The 18715-nt window shown below is 39.1% G+C and overlaps 1 protein-coding gene across 1 annotated transcript in view; it reads left to right on the top strand.

The window, feature by feature from the left end:
• The window catches only part of SLC39A8 (solute carrier family 39 member 8), a 69220-nt gene that overhangs the window by 22876 nt on the left and 27629 nt on the right, over window positions 1-18715 (top strand). Inside the window, exons 3-6 of the mRNA XM_037036263.1 lie at window positions 951-1113; window positions 8640-8809; window positions 11173-11295; window positions 11758-11925. Of these exons, the coding sequence (XP_036892158.1) occupies window positions 951-1113; window positions 8640-8809; window positions 11173-11295; window positions 11758-11925 (624 nt within the window). The remainder of the gene's footprint in view (window positions 1-950; window positions 1114-8639; window positions 8810-11172; window positions 11296-11757; window positions 11926-18715) is intronic.

Below are 18715 nucleotides of genomic sequence, written 5' to 3'. Positions count from 1 at the left end.
CAAACTTTAGGAAGACACAATTGAGTCCATTGAATTATACAAAGCTAAGGTCTCAGCAGGGTTTAAATATGGGCCGAAGTACGCAAAGCAGTGCTCTCAATTGTATTTATTAAAGACAGACTCTTCTGTTTGACTGAATGGCTGTTTTTCATACTCTATAATTCTTATAACATTCATTAGCAATAGCAACACATTTAATTTTTATACTCTTCTTAATAATGTATGTGCAAAATAGTTTATAGTTAAATCTTGTCCAAAAGTAAAATGATATCTTTAAATAGTTACTTTTTTTTCGCAGAGAAATTTTTCTGCCGATTCTGTTTCTCATTAATAGTTACTGAATTTCTAAACCACGCATCACTTTTCAAAACTTTGTATAATATAAGAAAGCTACCTGTTATGATTGAGCATAATACATGTTTTGACAAACAACCACTTGTTCCAAAGATATATTTTAAAACAACATTTATGTGTTGGGATTATGCTGATTATCACTGTCAAGGAGGATGGATGAATACCCGAACTGTCAAACTGCAAGGGAGCCTGGTCTTTGTCTCTGAGAAGTGTTACAGAGAGACACTCCAATAGCTCACTCAAGATATCCATTCAAACTAAAGGAAAGCAGGGAGGGAAGATTAAGAATATTGAATCATCTGAAGCCTGTTGTTCTAAAGTCCTTGGAAATCCCCAGGCCAGTTCTTACTTTTAGGCTGGCGATGTACAGGTAGACTGTTGATCAAGAAAGTTTTTTCTATTTTTCTCGTTTCTAGGTTTAAGGAAGTGTGGGCCGTTGTACAGTTTTAGGGGTCTGTTCATTTCTGTAGAGGGTTATTACATAAAAAGTTAGTGCCGGATGTCTAGAGGAAACATTCGGTGTCTCTGTAGTGTCTCTTGCTTGAGCTTTTTACTACGTCAACATACGTATGTCCACTTTGTTTCTTCTATTTCAGTGTTTGTCAGCTGAAGAGATCTTTTCCCTGCACGGCTTTTCAAACGCTACCCAGATAAGCAGCTCGAACTTCTCCGTCATCTGCCCTGCGGTCCTGCAGCAACTGAACTTTCACCCTTGTGGCGAGCGGTCCAAGCCCGAAACCAAACCAAGTCTTTCTGAAGGTACGTCAGAGCTGCTTCTTCCATTTCTTCGGACAGATTATGGGCTAGTTTGGAATGAAGTTAACATACTTCTTTTTCTGCTTTACTGCTTTTATTCATCTATATAGGATCCCTGGGTAAAGGACTGATATTCTGGAAGTATTCAAAATAAGAATAAGTAGAACTCATGTAAGCTTCTTAAGTTGTGCTCCCTATATGTGGAGTCAAAATCACACTTGGTACCGCTTAATAACTTTATGGAACCCAATTCCGGATTTTAAAACCATGTTTTATGCTGTGCACATTGGATTACATATTAACTATCTGGTTTGAAATTGATCAGTTAATTTACATTACATTGTGCTTATAATATTATTTAAAAACCTATTAGTTTATCTATATGTGTTGGCAAAGGGTTGTTAATAAAACTAGTGTGTCTCTAGATTAAATCTTAAGGTACTGAATTATTATCACTGTAATTTTCATAAATGAAAGAAAACACCAGTGACTGTTTTAAGTGCCTATAATGCATTGCCATAGATACTGCAAAATTTTTTTAAATATAAGGAAAGAAGTACCCATTTACTGTATAAAGTAGTTTACATACTTAAACATGAAGAGTTTTTTTCCACAAATGAGATAAACCAATGAATTGTTCAGGAGGTCTTTTTGGTACCTGTGTGCCATTTCTTGCTATTCTCAAATTGTCACCCAGTCCCACGTGGGCATTGTAATCATTTATTTGTTCAAGATTCTTATTGAATGAACATGCCAAGCACTGTTCTATGTACTGAAGATTCAGTTGTGAGCAGGAAGAAAAATTCCCTTCCCTATTAGGGTTTGTGATGTAGTGGAGAAGTAACGTGATAAACATTTATACACACAAGCAAATAAGTAATAGGACTTCAGAGGGATAAATGCTTTGAAGAAAATAAAGCAGGTTACAACAGAAGGAGAGGGTGGGTGAGTGTGAATGTAGATGAAGACAGGGAGGCCTTTCTGATGAGATTACACTTGAACAGAGACCTGACTGAGGATGGGGGAAAGGCCCACCCACAGCAAGATCGTCTCTGGGGGAAGAGCACTCGAGCTTGGGGGAACCGTCAGCATTAGTGTGGACACGTGCTTGGTTGGGGATGTGTAAGGCATAGCTAAATGCCGGTGTGCCTTGAGTGCAGTGAGCAAGAGGGAGGCCAGAAGGAGTGACGTCCTGGGAGAGCCCAGGGCCCTGTGGTGGACAGTACACTGATTGGATTTTATTTTGAAAGTGGTATGAAGACATTGTAGGGTTCTAAAGAGGAGAGCGACATAGTTTTATCTGGATGCATGAAAGATGATTCTACTCGCAGTAAGAAGGATAAATAGTAATGGAGGAGGAGTAGAAGCATGGAGATTGGTCAGTCAGGAGGCTCTTGGCATTCAGGATGATGGGACTCAGGCTCAGGTGGGGGAAGTGGGAGTGAGGAGAAGTGATGAGATTCAGGATGGATTTCAGAAGCCGTGCTAATGTGGTTTGCCTCGGGTTTGGAGGTGGGGGAGGGAACAGTGAATCAAGGTTTGAGTCCTTGGAGGAGGGTAGATGGCTGTGCCATTTCCCCCGAGGTGGAGGAGACTGGGGAGGAGCCATTGTTCTTAGAGGAAGCCAGTGGCGAGGAGCAAGACAATGAGCTTCTGACATGGTCAGTCTGAGACATTGATGTGGACCAGCAGGGGATGTCAGGTAGGCAGTGGCATGCACACATTTGGAGCTCAGAGAACAGGTTGGAAATATGTCATTTATGTTAAAGATGGCAGTTGAGGCCCCTGGTCTGAGTGAGCATACCTAACATAAGCATAATAGAGAAGAATAGAAGGGAAGCCTTGACAAAGGGAATACTTGTTTTACATACTTTTAGATCCCTTTTGTATATATGATATATATATATATATGTATATATATGATTCCTTTTTTATATACTTCAACCTCTTCATGTGACTAACAGGAATAACAATAACAACGACAGAAGCAATGATAACATGCAACTCTTATGTAGCACTGACTATGTTGCAGGTACTTTTCTAAGTGCTTTATGCCTGTTGACTAATGTAATCTTCATACAACTATATAATTTAGGATCTGTTGTTCCTAATTTATAGCGGAGGAAACTGAGGCACTCAGACTTAAAGTCCTTTGCTCAGGAGTACACACCTTGTACAAAATAGAGCCTGATTCGAACCCAGGCTGTCTTGGCCTCAGAACCCATGTTCTCTTTCACCTCCTGTATTTGCATGTAGAAGGAATGGAAACCACCTCATATACTTTATAAGTATAATCATCCACTTAGTGAATAACAATAATTTTAGAGCTAATTGTTCAAGCAAATATTTTTAATAGAATATATAGTAACCGAGAGTGTGTTTATATTTCTACAAGTCTGTTTAACTTGAATGCAGTTTGCATTTTACATTCAAAAGTACGTTCAGTAAATGCTTTCTGCACTAACACTGACTGACAGTAGGGTTCTCCTCTTTCGAACCCTACAATGTCTTCACACCACATTGAAATTCAAATCCAATCAGTGTACTGTCCACCACAAGGCCCCTGGCTCTCCCAGGACATCACTCCTTCTGGCCTCCCTCTTGCTCACTATGCTCCAGGCACACAGGCATTTAGCTGTGCCTTACACATCCCCAAGCACGTGTCCACGCTTATGCAGATTCTATAGTAAAGGCGTGGATTCTGAAATCTGCCCCGCTGGGCTCAGCTCCCAGCTCTGTGATTTTCTAGCTGTGGTAGGCACGTGATTTTACTTATGTCTTTCTGCCTTCGTTTTCTCATCTAAAATAGTACCTTTTTTCTAGGGTTGCTGTGAGGGTTAAATAACTTCATATTCGCAAAGCATTTAGAATGCTGTCTGGCGTGTACTATGTGTACTGTCTGGGAGGTACTATATATATGTCTGTTCAATAAAACATATATAACACATATAATTCTGAGTACAGGAGGTGAGACTTCAGAAGAAGCAAATCCTCTTCTCTGTGCAGGTTAATTGCTAATATTCAAACATGTTCTAAACCGCAATTCTCAGGTTTACTCTATCTCGGGAACCAGTAGGTAAAAACAGGGAAGTAGAAACAGAAAGTGAGAGAATTCTAGGGTCAACACTGTAAAGTCATAAAATGGAAAAATCAACAGTTCCATCTTCTATATCTCACCAAATATTTGGGGTACACATTATCTCATGAATTGAAATGGGGCTAGAGTGGGTAGGATGGGGTGGAGGAAACATATACACATTTCTGGAGAATTAGCGAAACTAGTAGAGTACTTGTCATTACTAATATACTAGGATGTTTAATTTGACAATATATTGCCTTTTTTGGTGTAATATATTAATTATTGTATGTCAGTGAGGCGGTGTGAAGTTGAGCAACTCATTTATTGTCTCTGTGCCTCACTTACTTCACCTATAAAGAATGGTACCTCCCTTACAGAGTTGCTGGGACATCGAATGAGTTAACACATGCCAGTGCCCAGGATGCTGCCAGGCACAGGGCGGGAAGACTATGTCTTCATTCTCCTTACATATGTTTTCAAAGTTTACCTTGTTCCATGGCCTGTGGAAGCCCATTCTTTTCCCACAGAGAAACATGTTTTTTAAATAATGGAATGCCCTGGACTCTTGATATAACTGCTCATTTAGTAAAGAGTCAATTCTGAGTTCATTCAAAGGAATGAAAAAAATCCAAATGAAAGTAATCCAAAGGAGTGAAGGATTTCATGAACACATTCATGCTGATGTTTCAGGGGCCAGATACCAATCTCGTTTATCAGAGACATCATATTTCGTGAATTTGAGATTGCCTTTCAGGTGCTTTATAAACTCATATTGATGAATGCAATAAAAGGATGGTAAATTAAATTCTCTAGGGGCTAAATTAAGTTTTAGCAATAGCTTAATGGTCCAAAATTGCCTCATTTTTTGATGATGGCACAGAATGCTGTTTAATTCAAGTAATAGATAAGAACAATAGAATTTTATTTGTAGCATCACACAGTCCAACTGCATAGTACAACCGATGACATAAGCCTCTAGGTCCAGAGAGTAAATGGCTCTCCCTGGGTAGGGGACCTGAGGGAAGAAGACAGCCCAGGCCTCCTAGCTCGGCTGGGAGGCAGAATCTGCTGTTCTTTCACCGTGTAGCAATGAGTTAAATGAACTAAAGTTTATATCATGGTCTACTTACTATTTAAAAAAATAATGATACGACAATTATTGAAGAATTAACTAGATTCTAGGGACTAGGACAACTAACTTTACATTGTTCCTTGTTATTCCTATAAAGAATCTATGAAATAGGAGAATGAAATGACTTAAAATAGGTGAGGTTTTTAGAAGAATTTTAACACACCTGGCATTCAATGTTAACTATTGTTACTAACATTTCTTGAAAATTTATTAAAGACTTCTGAGTTCACTAAGAAGCAGGAAGTCTGAAAGAGACCCTTAGAGGAAGTCCTGTGTGTGTGGAGGGGGAGGGGGTCCAAGGAATGCTTTTACATTAACCCATTCTTTGGTGCCCCGGGTGAGTGGGTGTTGGATTCCCCCCTGAATAATGCCCTAACCATGAGAGAAGGGGGAAACTGAGCAGTGTGCCCAGAAGGGTGATGATTCGCACTCCCAAAGTTCTCCAAGTGGTTCTGATAAATGTGCACAATAGTAAGGAAATTTAGAAAGATTGGATAAGCAGATGAATTGGTATTTTTTGATGGAGTTCAGGGCTGCACCTTGAAATATGAACTTCATTAATTCATTTGTCAAGGAACATGTGCTATTTGCTAAGCAAAGGTGAATGTGACATAGCCCCCTCCTTGAAGATCTCATAATTTATATGATATAGACAAATATATTGATAAAATTGGTGTAGCACAGAAGAAATGGTAAGTGGCCCAATTATCTTCAATCAAAGAGCTATGGAAAGCCTGACAAGCAAGGAACTGCCACCGAGAGGAGCCAGGGAAGGAGCCTTTGAGTTGGCCTGGGGAGCCATGAAGAAGAGATATTTCCAGACAGAGAGCCAGAAGTAAAGGCAATTCCGCTTTTGGAAAATATTGTGTCTGCGTAAAGGCCATGTCGAGAAGGGGGTATACAACACTGGGGAGGCTGTCTGGGAGTCAGGTGAGGTAGGGCAATTTCACACAGGGCCCTGAGATGGTCTGAGTTTTGTTTTAGGAAAATAAGCCCATGTTAAGTTTTGCGAAGGAAGGCCAGTCAGAAAACTGTCATAATGCATCAGATGAGGGAGTGAGAGATGGTGAGGGCCTGAACTCAAGGCACGGGTAATGAGGATGGAGAAGCTGCAGGGAGATATCTTAAGCAGAACTGGTGGTATTTGGTCACCAGTCATGTATGGAGTTGACTGGTAGAGAATGAGCAATTGAAATGGATCCTAATATTTCTGCTATTTATGGAGATAGTGAACAAAGGTAGTGAAGCAAGATTTTTTAGGGGAAGGTGAGAAGTTTAATATGTGTATGTGGCTTTGCCTCTCTTTGGTACTCAAAAACTCCTTTGTGTTTTTATTTTAGTTTCAACTTGTATGTATCTTGTCTACACAATGAGGTCATAAATATTGGTTGAATGAATTCGTGCATGTAGGCTAGTGATGGAATAGAAGGCTATTCGTGTCAAGGGATGTTACACATAGATATATTGTGGAGGAAGATGTGGGGTCAAGAACTTTCTCCACGTGAAAAGTCTGAGGAGAGTAGGTAGTGTTGTTTTAGGTGATAAGATAATAAGTGGGAATGAAGGGGACATTTGTAGGGAGAGTGAGATGACTTTGCAGGGCATGGTCAGGAGTCTTGAACTGATAGAAAGTGGAGAAGGTAAAATGGTTAGTCTGTGATGATTCGTGTGGTAATGCAGTAACATTTATTATTTGTTCTTTTCATTTGGCACTCAGCGTGGGCTGCCTTATATTACTTTGTGTATGGGCGTGTCCTCACATTTCTCAGCTGCCCAAGCAAAAGATCTGAGCTGCTTGTTGGCAGGAATCATGGTTCCCATCCTAGACGCCACAAACATTTGCTAAGACTGTTTATTTATAGACAGAATCAGTCGAACTAGAATAATGGTGGACAGTCTTGTAGTCATAAAGCATGTTATAAACTCTGTAGTTTTGTGAGCCCCATGGACTCTTTAAATATTAAATAGCCTCTGCAGGAGTAATGAAGCATATTGCTAAAAAATATGGGCCCCGGAGACAGACTGTGTAGGTTTGAAGTCTGCATGACTTGCTATCTGCGTGACGTGGGCAGCTCATTTGAACTCCACATGCTTTGGTTTCCTCAACTGCACGAAGGAGGTAATAGTGGTTCTTACCTTACAGGGTTTTGTGAGGATCAAGTGAATTAATATGTGTTAGTCTCTCAGCACAGTGCCTGGGGCGTGGTGAGAGAAATGATCAGCTAAGTGTTTCTCTGGTACTTAGCTGATTGTGTCCATGACAAAAGTGGCCATTTAAAATGGTTTCTGGACAAAGAAGGAGCAATGTGGAGCCAGCTTTCTAATCTTTCACATTGTCTTTGTACCCAGTGTGTGGGTGCCACAGGCAAAGCCACATGTCACGTAGTTCAGGGCCATTTGTATGTCAGCCTGCACGGCCATTTCGACTGTCCTGCACTCAAAATACCTTCTACTCACATTCCCACTGTGTCTTTAAAAAACCAGTCCCTTTAGGATAACGGGAAAACTGAGGCCCAAAGGCAATAGGTCATACATGCCATTAGTTGTTGAGCTTAGAATGACATTCATCCACTTCATCCTAAGCGACGTTTATTAAGCACCTGTTGGGTTCCAGGCCCTGGGTATAAAGAGGTGAAAGACGCACCACTTCCTTCTCTCCCCAGGGTCTCTACTGTACAGGGTATTCTTGCCATAACTTGGGCCCCACAGGGTCCGTTGTGCAATGTGGATACTCTCTCTGCCCCCGTGTGTTCCCTTCCTGAGGGCTTCCTGTACTGGGCTGAGTCCAACTCAGTCTTAAGCTGGGAGGGTTGAGGTACTGTCTTCCCCAAGAAGGTGCTCTCCACAGGTGCTTATAGACAAGTGATTATTACAAGCTCAATGTCAACAACTACGGTCATGTTGAAGTGAACGCACTACCACCCACCTACTGTACCTTTCCCCTGAAACTCACACTGCCTCTGTATTCCTCTGAAAGACTGAGTTTTAACTAGGCTGTGAACCAATAGATGAAACTGGGTGGCTCGGAGCCTGTGGACCTGCAGATTGTCTCTGATCTACATAATACTTAAATTCTCTGCAAGCAATACAGTTCTTCCATCTGTAATGATGGCTTAGGACTAATACACAGTGTTTGTATTAGTATTTGTTGTGCTATGTGGTCCCAATTTGCTATGTAGTTTTTATCGAGATGCTTTGTTTAGAAGAACAAATTTCAAGCTTTTAAAGAAAAAATTCATTTTGAGTGGAATGTAGAGTTAAGACTTCATTTGTCTCCTTTGCTCTGAATAATCTTTCATCTTTCCTTCTGATTCACAGTTTGGGGATATGGATTCCTGTCAGTGACAATTATTAATCTGGCATCTCTCCTCGGATTGATTTTGACTCCGCTGATAAAGAAATCTTATTTCCCCAAGATTTTGACCTATTTTGTGGGGCTGGCTATCGGGACTCTATTTTCAAATGCAATCTTCCAACTTATTCCAGAGGTAAGGGCGTTAGCTCTCTGTTTCTGTGAATAATTGTTTCTTTCAAATGTTCTAGCACTTGCATATTTTGAACCGCTATCATTCTCACAGAATTTTGTGGTCTGGTGTGTAGTGGTCTGAATAGAAGAGAGTTGAATCACAGCAGATGAAGAGGGTTGTCTCAGGCTGCAGGGAGTGTCCGTGTCAGAGGCAGAATGGATATTCCGGGAGGCTGGCCACCAGGACGTGCTCAGACAGTGCTGGAACACCCCTGGGGGCCTTAAATGTTTATTCTGTCTTGTGTTTGGAAAATTTCACTTCTCTACCTACTTTTTTATTTATTTATTTATTTCTAAAGGGCTTGCAATGTCAAATTTACTGAAGGCACATACCACAGACTTCCTTACATATTTATTATAGCTATTGAAGATTAGAGGGTCAATAAGTGTGTGGTTGGCAAACCCTTTCATTTTTTAAACTTTTATTCTGGAAAAAGATCAATTGAGGGCCAATGAAAAAACATCAGTTTTTGTTTCCTTTTATAAAATGTATTATTGATCTGACATTGACTGTAGTGTAGTATTCAGTTAATCAACAAACACAATATATCTTTTGTTTTAAATCTATATTATGGCCATATAAGGGAGAGAGAAAGAGGAAGGAGAATAATTGAGAGGAAAGAGAGGGGAGAGAGAAAGAAGAAGGGGAGGACCCCACAAAGGGGAGCTGGGAGAACACCCACATGGGCTGTGTCCCCCCTCACCCTCAGTGTGTACGCAAAAGGGGGGTGGTGAGCCTCAAGCAAAGAGAAAAATAGCGGTTCAGGGTATTACCCTCATCTTATAACTTTTAGAAAATTATACCTAAAGCTTCTTTTAGTTTTCTAAAAGAAAACCAAATATGAAATTGAGGGTATAACTTTTTGGAGTCATAGATTTATTATTGTTGTTGTTATCATCATATCTAAAAAGGAACTAGGAAGGCCATCTCAACTGTAGAGCTGAGAAACAAATCCAGGGGAATTACATTAGCCATACAATGAGCTAGAACAAAACTAGAATGGCACTACAGATTTTCTGATTAGAAGATTTTATATGTTATATTATACATGTACCATATTAATATAATATTATATGTGTATATATTAACTCATCTGATCAACTCACTTGGGTCAAATTAAAGTTAAAAAACTAATACTGTGTGTGGTCTGGAGATTCACATTTATGATTTTGAGGTTTTCCATTTTTAGTAGTACATAAGACATTTCTTAGGAAAAATAAGAAACTTCCTCAACAGCATTTATGGATTTTCTTTTGCCTGTCTGTGATAATTAAGGAATTATAGATGTGATCAGAGGATTATATAAGTACTGAAGAATTTGTCTTTGTAGTATTACCATAGATAGATACATTTCCACACATAGTTATTTTCTTTTTTTGGCAAAATTCTTTTTTCATTCTATTTTCATAGCCTCTGTGTTACATCTATAAAGCAGACATTTGTTCCCTTTTTTGCACTGAATGAAAAAGCACAGAGAAGTCACTCAGATGAAGATGGGCCCTGAGCTCTGCCCAGGGGCAGGCGTAGAACCAGAACCTGGGCATCCTCTATCCTAGGTGGCTGTTCAGAGGGAAGATTCACCGTGTCTGGAATGGTGTAAAGCTTTCTCCTCTATTTTACTTATTTTAAGTTTGTGTTTCTTGTCTGTTAGGGATATCTTTACTCTTTATAATTTCAAACTCCAGATGTTGTCCTCTGTCCTCTAGTCATTCTCACCATTTTGTGTGTGTGTGTGCACACACTTGGTATCCTAAGTCTTCTCCTCTTTATTCTCGGGCCGGTTTTTCATTTATTTAATCTTGTTAGGACTTATCAGGATTCACTGGGTTCAAGAGGATTTCTCTTGGGAAAACAGAAATCCAGGTGGCTTGCCATATTTGCTTTAAAAATTTGACTCGGGGTGTAGTAAACAAATATATTACTTTTGGAGAAAGTAAATAGTCTCATTTATCTTCATTACCTAGATCTAATATTATCTTGCAAATGAGGCATTCATCGTTGCTTCTTTACTACTAAACTTCCCTCTCTCAAGGCATTTATTGCTGCAGGTGTTAGAACTAAGAAACAATATAAGATATCCACAGTTTTATTTACCAGGTACCATCTAGTTAGGAGATTTCTGAAACATCTCTGAGAGCTGGCTTACTTGACTTTCAGGGTTTTTGTTTTGTAATTTTGGTCATTAAGTTCCCAGTACTACCTGGATGTAAAGATGGACGTAGAACTGTGGTGAAAATTGGATACTGAGAAACTTTGGTATTGTCTCCTAGAAATGAAGTTATATTACTTGGTTTTAACTGAATTCCCTTTTTTTCTCTCCCCAGGCATTTGGATTTAATCCCAAAGTTGACAACTATGTTGAGAAGGCAGTTGCTGTGTTTGGTGGCTTTTATCTACTTTTCTTTTTTGAAAGAACACTTAAGATGTTATTAAAGACATATGGAGAGGTAAATAGAGTTTATTGATATTTGGTATTTTACTTGACAAAGCTTCTTTATATAGGCAAATAAAAGATTCCATGGATTGTTAATATGTTAGATTTGTGAATGTAAGTGCAGAGAAAAGTCAATACATTAAATATATTTGGTCAAGAGAAACACTAGATTTATACTGTAGAGTTTGGAGTAAGTACTGACAATTTAACATTGAATAACAGATATATTTCATTCATATTCAACAAAATGAGAAGTTACATGTACCCTAACCTGAACAAAGAGATGCAATAGACTCTAACGAATGAGGATACAATTAAAGGGAGAAAAAATTGTAAATCTAAAAAGATTAGAGTACACACAGAAGAGGCATAAGGTTTTTTTCTTATAAACACTAAACTCCGTCTTACTTGTTTGCATGAGCCATCTTTTTTCCTTCTTATAACTTCTTTTTGCCTTTTTAATGTTCCCATGTAGAATGATCATACCCACTTTAGTAATGATGACTTTGGTCCTTCTCAAGAAAAAACTCATCAACCTAAACCGTTGCCGGCCATCAATGGTGTGACATGCTATGCAAATCCAGCTGTCACAGAGCCTAATGGACACATCCATTTTGACAATGTCAGTGTGGTGTCTCTGCAGGTATGGTAATTCCATTTTCTTTTTACTAACTGGATTCTTTATCTGAAGACCGCCAAGTCAGTATTTTGTACCCTTAAATGGGTCAGACTTACTCCTGACATTTTCCTTACTTAAGGAAAATGCAAGTCTGCATTTTTCTACTTTCTCTCCCTATGCTTACTCTAACCTAGTGAATTAAGCAAGAAATTGTGGGTTATTGAATCTGAGGCTTCACTATCCTCTGAGATTGTTTAACCATGCAAGAGTCACTTAGATTTATACGATAACCTGTAGCAAAATTAATCAGAGCATTTCTCTTGTTTTGCAACTCTTTGACAATCTAAAACCAAATAATCCCTTTGCATGATTTTTAAACTGTAAGAAGAAGATCTGTAAGCTGTCAAAATTATGTTTATTAATTAATTCACTTAGAATGTGTATTCCCATCTTCTAAATGATGTTCATAGGTATCATTACTTGAACAGGTGTTATATGCCAGGTTACATGCTAGGCACTTAAATATTTTATCTCATTTACTTTTTACATCAACTGTTCAAAGTAGCATTTGTTTTCTTAGTGTTAGAAATATTCCAGTTTCTAGTGATGGAAATCAAATTCAAATTATGTGTGCAAAAAGAAGAATTTATTGGAAAGACAGTGGGATGTCTAAGGGGACAGCCAAGCTACAGGAAGAGCAAGAGCTTAGAGACCATCGGAACCATTAGGACCCGCTCTTCTCCTCCTTGCATTCTTTTCGTCACCGCGGACCAACTGCAACGTTAGTGGGTAATGTGGACACTAGCAGCTACTGAGGTTTATGTCCTATAATTTCAGCTACGAAATTGACCTGACTCTTTCAGTCTTAAGTCCAGAATTCTGGGCAAGGGTCTTCTTGGTCCAGCTTGAATTAGATGTCTACTTCTAGACTAATCTAAGCCCTTAGAGGGTTGGATCCCTTATATGGCCCCAAGGGGATATGGATGCAGAACAGAGTATTAAAAAGGATGCTAGGATAGCAGTGTCATTGGTGTCCACAACAATTCCCATTTGACAGATTCAGAAAGTGGAGTTCTCCTTCATTTTAATCTTGGGCAATGTAATTATGATGTGCCTTGGTGTGTTCCTTCATGAAGGAGAGAATCCTAGAAGCAGCAAGAGATAAGGGGACAGTCATCTACAAAGGAGTTCCCATCAGACTGTCAGTGGATTTCTCAAAAGAGACCTTACAGGCAAGAAGGGGCTGGAAAGAAGTATTCCAAGTCATGAAATCCAAAGACCTACAGCCAAGATTGCTTTATCCAGCAAAACTTTCATTTAGAATGGAAGGACAGATAAAGTGCTTCTCAGATAAGGTCAAGTTCAAGGAGTTCATCATCACCAAGCCCTTATTATATGAAATGCTAAAGGGACTTATATAAGAAAAAGAAGATGAAAAATATGAACAGTGAAAGGACAGCAAACTCACAGTTATTAACAACCACACCTAAAACAAAAGCAAACCAAGAGGACAGCTAGATCAGGAGTGGAACCATAGAAATGAAGAACACATGGAGGGTTAGCAACAGGGGAGTGGGAGGAGGAGAAGGGGGGAGAAGGTACAGAAAATAGCATAGACAGTAGGTAGAAAATAGATAGGGGGAGGGCAAGAATAGTAGGGGAAATATAGAATCTAAAGAACTTGAGACACGTGGTCATAAACTAAAGAGGGGGGAATGGCAGGGGAAGGGGTGTGCAAGGTAGAGGGGAATGAAGGGGGGAATAGAACAACAACTGTAATGGTATAATTAATAAAATATATTTTAAAAAAAGAAAGTGGAGCTCTAGGTGATAATTAACCTCACCAGGGTCACCCAGCTCATAAATGACAGAGTCACAAGCTACAATGTTAAAAGCAATATAAAAGAGGACAGTTAAAAATAAAACCAAAAGGAAAACCAACCAAGGGGAAAAGTAGTAGAAAAAAGGTATCTGGAAAAAGGTCACTATGGAAAATGATGTGAATTTCCTTCTGGGAAGAAACCATGATTGGTCATCTACTTCTTCAATTGATTAAGGAAAAAAATCCAAGTGCATTTGAAGAGGCAATTTGTGTTTGCTCTAAGTTGAAATGGAGAATTATTCCATGCAATGTAATGAATGATACTTTCAGCTAAAATTTTGCTAAGAATATGGAAATGTTCAAATAGATAATTTCTTATAATAATCACAGCTAATATTTATTTAATGCTCAAGGATTACACCTAAAATTTAGATGAATGATCTCATTTGATCCTGATAATAGCTGAAGAGACAAGTAGTACTATCATTAGGACGCTGTGGTTCAGAGAGGGTTAAATAACGAACCCAAGGACACTCAGACCCTAAATGGCCAAGTCCGGATTAGGGTCGAGGCCCCCCCGATGCTGAAGGCTGTGTCTTACACACCTTGCCTAATTGCATTCTTCATTTCATTGCTCTGCTAGAATCAAAATGATGACATTAACTCTTAACTTAATACATTTTAATTTTTTATAGGGAAGAAGACAAACTGGCCCAAGGGCATTGCTTTCTGAGGACAAATAATTTGAACTGCTCAAAAGTTTGATTTTAGGTTTTTGTCTCATTTAAAAAAATTCTTTATTTGTCTTTCAATTTTATTTTGTATTGGTTTCAAGGGTCCAGCTTAGTTGGTAGACAATCATATACTTTACATAATGTTCCCCTCAATATTTCCAGTATGGTTTTATTTTTAAAGCTTTATGATTCACTGTGGCCAGAAGACATGTCTGAAGTAAATATAAGCAATCTGACAACATTGGTGTCCCAGACACGATTCTGTTTTACATAATTTAGGAATATCAATCAAAAGGCCATTCTTGCTGTACTTCTGGTAGTGGTGCTAATAGGCAGGCTTTCATTCTCAGAGTCCATAGACATTTATTGATAGCTGCTCACTGTCCTAGGCACTGGGGACTCAGAAGCAAACACATTCCTGTGGAGTTCATAGTTTATTCAGCAGAAAGAGGCAGTATAGAAAAGACTAACACAAGAAAATATCAGGGGGCAATCAATACTCTGATGACAATAAAACTTGATGACATGGGAGTGACATGTAGGATCTTCTTTGCTTGACCAATCAAGAAAGTTCCCTTAAGAGACAGGTGGGTAACTGGATAATGAAGAAGAAGAGCCAGGCATGTATCTGGGAAACGAATGTTCTAAAAGCTCTGAGAATAATCAAGCGGTCACATATAAGGGAACTGGAAGCCAAATGGCATTGTGATTCCTGACATCAGTGCTGGAGGCCAGCGGCACAATCTCCTTAATCTGAATAGAAGCAACTGTGGAATTGTACAGATAGTGGTAGGTAAACCACTAGTAATGAGAGGTGGGAGGAAGCTTGGCTTCTGGAAATACCTCCAGGAATTAGAAGCCCAGCGGAAGGCAGAGGAGTGGGTACTGGAATGACCGCCTTCTTCTGGGCCTGAAGACTGAGCCCTGACGCTGGTTCTTTATCGGGGCTATTTCCTGGCTGTTTTGGTTGAAGGTATAATTTTGAATGAAGAGAGATTTAAATAAATTGAGCAAAAATACTGTTCTCTTCAGTTTTCTCTTTATATTGCACTAAAAATGGAAAGAAATAGAACTTAAGAAATATCATATGGGCCTAGATATCACTTTAAGAGATAGTAGGTATTGTAATATAAATGATAGTGATTTTAGTAATAAAATCAAAATATTGTCCATGACACAGATAAGCCAGGTGACCCATTACAGTGACCGAGCATGACATGTAAAATTTGTGGTCCATTTCTCAGCCCAAGTATTGCTGTAAGGTTTTCTTTGATAATTCCTATTGCTACTGCTTCCACACAATGAAGTTTTCCAAGTTGAAAATAGTAAGAAACTGTCTAAGAGCGACTTGCAAAAAGTAGTCTAATTTGACATTTCTGTCAATAAAACACAATTGTGTGCCAATTTAGATTATAATGGCATGATTCTTGACTTTACTAAAATGTAGGAAAAAACAAAATAATTGTTACAGAATGATTAAAATGCGTGACTTAGAGATGGCACTGTGGATATTAATTCAAATAATTCATCACAGAATACTCAGATATGTGATAATATTTACATTTAGTTGCCTGTGGTATTTTGTTTATATCCAGTCATAAAAAAATTATAGCTTCACACAAACTTTAAAAAACATTTGTTGCTGTAGGAAGGAAGAAAACATTTTATTGCACGGTTTGTGAACTTGACTATAACTTCTAAATATTGATACAGATGATGGGAAACCTCCTTAGCACCCTTGCCCTGGCCCAGCGGGTGCTGGGCACTGCAGCCCCTGTGGGGCATGGCGTGCACGCGGGACCCTGCGCATTTCAGGGCCAGCTGAGGTGATGGGGGATGAGCAGAAGGCGGTCAGGAGGGAGGGTGGGAGCACAGTTACTCGGTTATCGCCACTGATGATGTTTCACATCTCAACCTGTGACACTTGCTGATGTTTTCTTTTCTTCCCCTGATTACTGTGTAGTCCTGTGGAGAGGTCATTTCAGTATCTGCAGCTAGGTGTGTCTTTTCCCGAATCTATAGCTTTGGAAGGACTGTGCTTATTGGTGGTTTGCTTTTTTAAACATTTTTTGATTATTGTTTACATTCAATATTATTTTGTGTTAGTTTTAGGGGGTACAGCATAGTAGCTGGATGATCATGTACTTTATAAAGTGTTCCCTGATATTTTCAGTACCCACCTGGCACCATACATAGTCATTACACTATTATTCACTGTATTTCCTGTGCTGTATTTCACGTCCTTGTGATTATTTTGTAATTACTTCTTAATCCCTTCACCATTTTCACTCCGCCCAACTGTATCTATGAGTCTGTTTCTATTTCATTTGTTCATTTATTTTGTTCTTTGTATTCCACATAGAAGGATGTATTTACTTGTTTCCTTAGAATGTCAGCTATTTCGGGAGTGTTACTAGCTCTTCAAGGCCACTAGAGGGCCCATCTAGCTTGTTTCTTCTGGCTTCTGTAATCTGGCTCATTTTCTAAATGAAGACCTCTTGTGCTTTCATTTAAGAATAGTTGCATATAAATATAAAATGATATAATCCACCTATTTTCCCTAACAGAATAAAAATTAATACCAGCCATTTAAAGAAATCGACTATTGTAAACTTTGTGTTTAAAATTGAGGTGCAATGAAGTGGGATTTAGCTGCAAAGTGTGATGTTAAGGAGACATGCTTTGTCAATAACTGACTGGAAGCAACACTCTACAAATATAAAGACTGCATTTTTGATGTTCCTCAGTCTTCATGAGAGACCACAGGTTTTAAATGCATTTAATTCATTCATCAAATATTTTCAGAGTATGTAATATGTACCTGGCACTATTCTAAGTACTGGGAATGCATTAGTGGGACAGAACAAACTTTCTACCCTTCCATAATAGAAATGAAATATTATATAATGTTATACTGAAAAGTGGAAACACAAAAACCTGTTCGGAAGCCCTGTGTGTGTATGTGGGGCTTGTCTATCGGTCATTTCTCTTGGGTGGTTTGTTTTGTCAGTTCATGCTTAGAGGTGGGAAGGGTGGCAGGTATTCCTGGCTGTGTGTATGGGGTCGGAGCGGGGCCGGAGCGGGGCCGGAGCGGGGCCGGAGCGGGGCTGGAATGGTGTGAACATCTGACTGCAGCACCGTACTTCACTCCAGCCTTTGTTTGTGCTTTCTGTCCATGGATTGGGGTCTCTCAGGTTCAATTTCCCCAAGGGGTAGATTTCTAGTTACCATTTGGGATGGTTGCCTTGCTGCATTGCCTTGGGAGCAAGATCTGGGGTTCTAATTCTTTCCTAAATAAACTTACAAGTAATTCCCTTAGTTTTAGGTTCACTCTTTACCTGCTGCATTCAGAGGGCGGGGCACCTTCAATTTCTCAATGTTTCTGAGGTTCTGGGCCCAGCCTCACTTTGCTTCTTGTTGAATTCTTTTCTTCTGTGAAGTCAGTTGGAACTCACTCTCCTCTTTTCCTATTTCAAAATAAATTTCTCTGTGCTGTCATTTCATCTTCCATTCTTTCTGTCCTTGTGCCTTTATGGCTGTCTTGTTCTTTTATGTCAGGGATTTTCAGAAAGGACTAGAAAAAAATGTGTATGTCTAGTTTGCCATATTTCACCCGAAACCTGTCTATTATTTAAAATCACATAGATTTTTAACATCACAAGATTTAAGAAGAAAAGTCAGCTATTTTTCCGGTATGCAGTTGTACTAACAATCAGTTAAAATGGAAAACTACACAGGTAATAAAATTACGTCAGAAGTGGTTTTTGTTGGTTTTGATTGACCACAGCTCATGGAAAAGCTGGTTTGATTAGAGGCACAGGATGTCCTTCAGCAATTCTGGGTACAGCTTGGTTGGCGGTGAAATGTGCTCTCACCAGATCCCTCTCTGTGTTTCCTTGCTTGCTACAAGCTGTTTTATAGGCTCTGGTCTGTGTTGTGGAAGGCATTAAAAAGTGGTACTTGAGTCCACTCGAATTAGCCCACACCCCACAGGTATTAGCTGTACATTTTATTTATCGTTAGTGACTATCTTTCCATACTTTCAAGAATTATTTTTCTAACATTTTTATTATTCCCCTAAGTTCTCACTTCTACCTTTTCTTTCTCTAATAAAGACACCAAGGTCATTATTTGGAATGAGACCTTTGTGGTCTCATCTGTTACTTCCTGAAAATCTGCTCTTTGTCCTCATCTGCTCTCCATTTCCTTTTGTGTCAGAACTGGCATCCTTCCTCTTTTTTAAGGCCAGTTCTTCCAA

This window comes from Sturnira hondurensis, unplaced genomic scaffold (genome assembly GCF_014824575.4).
Source record: "Sturnira hondurensis isolate 20B ecotype Veracruz unplaced genomic scaffold, ASM1482457v3 Scaffold0022707, whole genome shotgun sequence".
Classification (NCBI taxonomy): domain Eukaryota; kingdom Metazoa; phylum Chordata; class Mammalia; order Chiroptera; family Phyllostomidae; genus Sturnira; species Sturnira hondurensis.
Note: the sequence above shows the minus strand (reverse complement) of the source record. Positions and strands in the feature narration are given on the sequence as shown.